We start from the raw sequence: 6,559 nt of genomic DNA, 5'->3' as shown, positions 1-6,559 counted from the left end.
GGGGGGGGGGGGGGGGCAAAGGTTAGAGGATCACAGGAGTGGCAGGGAAAGCAGGCAGCCCGCCAGCTGCTTGTGTCAAGGCGAGGACGGATGGCTATTTGAATAGCGAGTGGGGGGGGGGCGGTGGAATGCGTGGCCGCGCGGCCCTCTCCTCCTTGACCGTGGGGCAGGTGGCCTCTGCCGTGCTTGGAGGGCGCGCTGCCCTGGCCGCAGCCCGCTTTCCTCTGGCTGCCCCTTGCGGTGCCCGGCGGGCAGCGGGAGGGCGCAGTGGCCCTCGTGGTCGCCCGGTGCGCGGAGGCGATGCGGCACCCTGTCCTCGGGAGGGGGTGCTGCCGAGGCGTGCCCAGCGCTCCGGAGGAGCCTTGTGGGGCGCTCCCCCCCCCCGGTTTGCACTCTCTGTTCCGCTGCCGTGCAGTGACCCCGGCCCAGAGTTTTTGCCTTGCTTCACCAGCGCTTTCGAAGGGGAATTGTTCAGCGCATTGCAAAGCAATCCTTACAGATCCCTTAAAGAAATTAAAGCAGTTGAAAAACAGAACAAAAACCAGCCAGATTCTGGCAACAGCTTGAGGCCTGTGGAAAGGCCTTCCCTCTGGCTCTACCCCCCAAAAGGGGGGCATCTCCCTCCATTTTCTCCTTCATTGCTGGCATGGCTCCAGGGCTTCCGGTCCAGTTTGCAGGACCCTCACTCAAGTCCTTGGTGTGCTGCCCTTCCCACTTGGGGTGCAATGGTGGGCTTCACATTGCCCCCCAGTTCCGGCCAAGCTGAGACCCCCCCCCCAGCAAGGCCCTGGCCCCCTCCGCAGAGACAGGTGTTTGCATCCTGGTCCCCTGCCAGAGCCACGCCGTGTGCCCGAGAACCTCGCATCCCTCTGGAGGCCTCCGTTGCTGCCCCGCGGGCAGAAGGGCCCGGGCCGGTCCTCGGCCGCCTCTCCGGCTGACGGCGTCAGGAGACCAAAGGGCCCACCTGCCACTGATCCGAGCTGGTGCGCGGCTGCCTGGGTGTCTGCAGGGGCCGCAGCTGCCTTCGCCAGCCCGGCGCCTTCCCATGTGCGGGACCTGCCTTTGGCCAGCACTGCCGGGCATTGCCGTGCGACCCCTTGGTGGGCACCAGGCTGGGGAAGGTGCCGCACGTGGCCGGGGAGGCAGCACGGGCGATGGCCACGGGGCTGGGAGGAGCCCCCAGTGGCGCTGCCTGAGCAGAGGCGCCCCTCAGGGCCGGAAAGGGGAGCCTGGCTGGAGCTGGGGGTCGGGGGGCTGGCCGCCCCCCCCCCCCCCGGCATCCTGCCCGGCGTGTGTCTTGGCTGAACGTGCTTCCGTCCTCCCGGTGCTGCAGAGCAGGGGGGCCCGGAGCTGCTCCAGGAGTTCTCCTTTCTTTCCACCTTTGGCAGCCCAGGGTGGCTCACCAAGCACAGTCCAGAAACTGATCCAGAGCCGGGGGACTTTGGCCCCCAGCCCTTGACCCCGGGGGCTCAGCCTCAGCCTGTGCGACGCCTCCCGGCGTGTTGGTGAGCAGTCTCCCAGAGGCCTGCAGCTGGACGGAGGCCTGGAGGCAGCCTTCCCTTGGGGGAGTCTGCTGGTGCCTCCAGCCCAGTATTGGCCACACTGACTGGCAGCAGTGGCGCTCTGGGGGCGCTTTCCTCGCCCTGCCTGGAGGTGTTGCCAGGATGGAGCCCGGGCCTTCTGCTACAGTGGTGCGGCCAGTTAGCAGTTTCTTTGTTTGGCTGCTGCAGACAAAATATTCCGGCCCCTTCTTGTAAGGTGTGGGAGACGAGGGCTGATTACGCGAGAAGTGCAGAGTTTATTGTGTTTAGCATTGATTTGCATGCATTTATTTATTTATAAATGCATAACTGGACGTTATGTTCACATGACTCCAGTTCTCCGTCAGCTTCACTGGCTTCCCATTGAAGTCCGGGCCCAATTCAAGGTGTTGGTTATGACCTATAAAGCCCTAAACGGCTTGGGTCCTGGTTACCTGAAGGAGCGCTTACATCCTTATATGCCCAGCCGCCCCCTGAGATCGGCGGGAGAGGCCCTTCTCCGGGAGCCCTCCATGGAAGAAGTTAGGAGGGTGGTTACTCGGAGGAGGGCTTTCTCAGCGGTGGCGCCTAAGTTATGGAATGCGCTCCCCAGAGAGGTCCGCCTGGCGCCGTCGTTATTTGTTTTTCGGCGCCAGGCAAAGACCTTTTTATTTAAGCAGTATTTTAAATGTTAATATTATTGAATTTTATTTGGCCAGGGCGGCTTGTTTTATAGTGTATATTTGTATTTTATTGTATATATTTTAAAATGTTATTTTAAATTTTTTGTTGTAAGCCGCCCCGAGGCTTCGGCGAATGGGGCGGCATAAAAATGTTTTAATAAATAAATAAATAAATAAATAAATAAATAAATAAATAAATAAATAAATAAATAAATAAATGCCGGCAATGAAAAAAATGCTTTCGTAGCACACCTGGCTCCCGTCCGGGCTCTAACCCGGTGGGGACCTGCCCTCGCACCACGGCCTGGGTGAGCTGGGACGGAGCGTACGGCACCGGGTGGGATCCTGGTGCCCCGGCCGAATTCTCGGGGCAAGAGGAGCCAGGGACTGCCCTCTTCGGATGGTGTTGCCCTTGCCCGGGGCGAGGCCGCCTGATTTCGGAAGACCCCCGGATCGCGTTCCCAGCGGGAGGGAGGGTCGTCCCCCCCCCACTGACACTGTCCCTCCTTTTGCTCTCGCTTCAGCCGCAGTACACCAACCTGGGGCTGCTGAATGGCATGGACCAGCAGATCCAGAACGGCTCCTCGTCCACGAGCCCGTACAACACAGAGCACGCGCAGAACAGCGTGACGGCGCCCTCGCCCTACGCCCAGCCCAGCTCCACCTTCGACGCGCTGTCGCCCTCCCCAGCCATCCCCTCCAACACGGACTACCCCGGGCCCCACAGCTTCGACGTCTCCTTCCAGCAGTCCAGCACCGCCAAGTCCGCCACATGGACGGTAAGTCGGCTTCTGGCTCGAGGGCCGGGAAACGCCGGTCCGCGCGCATCGGGGGCGGGGGGGCACTGTCGTCCCATCGGGCAGGCAAGGGGTGGAAAGGATGCGGCTGTTTCTCATCCGTGCCGTTTGTTGCCGCTGCGGGAGAGCCTGGTCCCGAGTCAACCAACGCAGGGGACCCATTTCTAGAAGCTAAGACACACACAAACAGCGCGAGTCAGAAGGGGCTTCCTGGGCCATCTAGTCTGACCCCCGGCTCCAGCTGGCTCCACTCATGACATGCCTAGAAGCCCCAGTCACTTTCCAAAGTCCGTTTGCAGCCAGCTAGGGGTCATCAAACGCTCAAGGCAGGCAGAGGTCCTGCAGGCACCGTCCCCGGGTGTGGGGTCCTGAGGGTGTCGGATGGCGTCCTTGGATGGGGCACTGCCAGAGGAGGGTGTTATCCTGCCCTCGCGCTGCGCCAAGCGTGGGTTTTCATGGGGCAGGCCTTCTGCTCGCCTCCCCCTGCAGTTCCCCACTGCTTCTCCCACCGTTTCTCTTTCTGGATTAAGAATGAAATGCAAGAGGGAGACCCTCCGCTGGGGGCAGGAGAGATTGGTGGACCTGCTAGGAAGCCTTCCTCTGGAGGAGCGCCTGGGGCAGGCTGCCTGAAGGGACGGGGGCTCTGAGGTGTGTGTCCCAGCGCATGCAGACTCTCCTCCGGCCAGCAGACACAGTGCAGAGCTCTCTGTGTCCCCCCATTTCCCTTGTTTTTCTCTCAGACATCTCTTGGCTTTGTTTTCCTGCCCGACTGGCACCTTCCTCCTTCGCCTGCATTCTGGCTGTGAAAACTGCCGGCTGGTTGCTTAAGCGCCTCCCCGTGAGGGCCGAGAGCTGGTATGCAGTGGCATCCGGACTGCGGCCAATGGCCGGCCCGGCTGGCGGGATCTGGCCAGGAGGGCCCCCGCAGGCGGCGTGGGCCCCTGTCCGGATGGCCATCCCTGTGGCACACCGGAGCGGCCGAGTCGTGACGCCGGGGCTCATGGGGACGAAGCACCTGCACCTTTTGATCGGCAGAGATGCGTATGTTGTAGCATCACTGCTGTTACTTCCATTCCTGTGCCGCTTCACGGCCAGAGCTCTCGGCAGCGGCCCACCCACCCTACAAACACCCGCGCCTCCTCTTGACTTAGCCACAGCCCCATGGGAGTCGGGGAGAATTCCGTTTCCCAGGAACAGCTTGTGAGGGTGAGCCATTCCTGCTTTAGTGCACATATTTCAGGGTGACTCAGGCTCCACGTCCATCAGCTTGAGCAGAACTCGCTCCCGACACCGAGGAAAATGGCTCAAACTGAGTTGTCGATGTAGACGAACAGAACTGTCTGCATCTCTGGGTGGTGGCTGGGGCACGGCCACGGAGGCAGCTTCACTCTCTCCGCTTCTGATGCGGCTACCAGTTGGCCAGGTTAGTGGCCGTTAGTGGCCAGGAGCCCCGTTCCAGCTGGCCTGCATTCTTAACCGGCTGCGGGCCAAGGTGCCCCTCCGCTGGGACTGGGGTGGGGCTGTTGAGGCTCCCCTGGACCGACAGGGCCGTCTCGGTCGCCTTCCAGCCGCTTTCGGAGTTGCCTTAATTGGCCCGGAGTCAGCGGGCATCAAGATCTCATGACCGGGCAGCCGAGGTGGGCGGCTCTTCCTTTCGTCTCGTGTGACCGCAGGGCGCTCTGACGAAGCGCTGTCACCCCTTTCTCCTAATGACAGCTCAGGAACCGCCCCAGCTGGAAGGGCCCGTCGGTTACAGTGACCTGCTAAAAGTTTAATCGCGAGGTGCCACACCCTGGCGAAGAATCCCCGCCTCGGACAGGGCTCTTCCCGCTCTCCCTGTTCTCCCCGAAGGCGGCCATCCTGGAGGCAAGGGGGCTCGCCTGTGGTGGACCCCTTCCGTCCCGGGTCCTTCCCCGAACGAGCCGGCAGGGCTTGTCCCCTGCCCGTCTGGGAATCACAGCGTCCCTGGGCTGCTGGAATGGCTTGTTCTTGGCAGGCAACAAAAAGCCCGGGGAAACTGATCCTGGGAGAAGGCTGAGTCACCGTGCGCTCCCAGGATTCAGATGCAAATAGAGCATATTATCCCAAATTCGGGAGGTGCGGCCTGGGTTTCCCATAGTGTGGTCCAGCGCAGGCTCTCTCGGTGTGGGAATGCTTTCTTCGCACTCGGTGGGGCGGATGCGGCACTGCCAATTGCGCGCTTTCTTTCCAAACAAAGTAGAAGGCGAGCAGTTAAGTTACAGCAGGGCCTTTTTTACCACCCGTTACTTGCTGTTTCCCTCCAACGCCTTATTGAGATCTCACTGTTTGAAATCCTGGGGCGTTCACTCATCGAGGCAGAGCTCCCAGCGCAGAACAGGGCCATCTCCCTTCCTCTCCTTCAAAATGCCGACCCTGCAGTAGGGGACAGCCCGAGAGGGGCTTGAGAGAGGCGCGCTCCTGGTGGTGGGTCGGGGAATAGGGGTGCTCCGGAGTTACGACTGGCTGCTCCCAGAGAGAGGGGATTACATAATCTTGAACAGCTGGAGCGGAGAAGATGCTACTCCGGAGAAGGGCCCGACCCACCAGTCGGAGAGCAGGGAGCAAGCACCGCGTGGCAGAGCGGAGTCCGGCCAGGCCCTCCGCGCCTTGAATAGATGATGCTGTTTACCCTGCAACACTTCAGTGTGAGGTCTTTCCCAGGTGGAGCGAGCCCGTAATCTGTTCCAAACAGGGTGTCGTCACTTTCTTGTGGGATCCTGGGACTTGCTGGATTCCCAAACGCGAGGGTTGGCGTCGCCGCCTCCCTCCTCCTGCGTCCGTCCGTCCGTCCTTCCGCTCCCCCCCCCCGGAGTTGAAGAAAAGGAGGCATCTCCAAGGTGCGGTGCCTGTTTTCTCCACCCCAGGAAAGTTGCGCATGCAGCTCTTCTCGCACCCTGCCCAGCCGAGCAGGGGAAGGTGCAGGAGTTTCCAGGGAACGGGATGTGGCAAGGAAAAGTACAGGAGGAGGGGAGGAGCCGCACGTTCTGCGGAACAGTCGCCTTTTTCCATCCCTTCCCTCTCACCCCGTGCCCAAAGCTTGCTTCTGCAGCGCCAAAAGCAAGCACTGATTTTTTAGCGTCCTTTGATAGTCCGAAGTGCAGTGCTGAAATGCATCGATGCAAAAATACAACAAGCAAAAATGCAAACAAAGAGAAAACGCTAATCACAAGCAATGCACCCTCCCCACCGGGCTCTTGGCTACATAAGTAATGATTCATTTCCTCCTCCTCCCTTGCTGCCGCTTCTGTGCTGCCCCCCCTTTTGGGGCTGCCCCCGTCCATTTTAAATGGCATTAAATCACACACAGGTGTGGTTTTATTAAAGCACATTCATTAAACAATTCCAAATATCAGCGGCATCATTCCTATTTGTCAGTCTTTTCTCTATACCATTCACTTAACTGAAAATCTCATTTCTTCTTCTAATTTTTTGCCTTTATTTATTTTGCTTCATTATTGCTTTTCATAAAATGCTGACAACAAGGCAATTTCAGGGTCTGCTTCAGTATCTGAATTCAATATCTTGCTAATTCCCTTAA

At 59.7% G+C, this 6,559-nt stretch overlaps 1 protein-coding gene across 2 annotated transcripts in view; it reads left to right on the top strand.

Annotated features, from left to right (window-relative positions):
• The window catches only part of TP63 (tumor protein p63), an 88,190-nt gene that overhangs the window by 32,054 nt on the left and 49,577 nt on the right, over positions 1 to 6,559 (top strand). For both annotated transcript variants that reach the window (XM_044456200.1, XM_044456198.1), the window contains exon 3: positions 2,728 to 2,982. In XM_044456200.1, the coding sequence (XP_044312135.1) occupies positions 2,728 to 2,982 (255 nt within the window). The remainder of the gene's footprint in view (positions 1 to 2,727; positions 2,983 to 6,559) is intronic.

The sequence above is a fragment of the Varanus komodoensis genome, unplaced genomic scaffold (genome assembly GCF_004798865.1).
Source record: "Varanus komodoensis strain SLA01 unplaced genomic scaffold, ASM479886v1 scaffold82, whole genome shotgun sequence".
NCBI classification, from domain to species: domain Eukaryota; kingdom Metazoa; phylum Chordata; class Lepidosauria; order Squamata; family Varanidae; genus Varanus; species Varanus komodoensis.
This window is presented reverse-complemented; position numbering and strand designations above follow the sequence as displayed.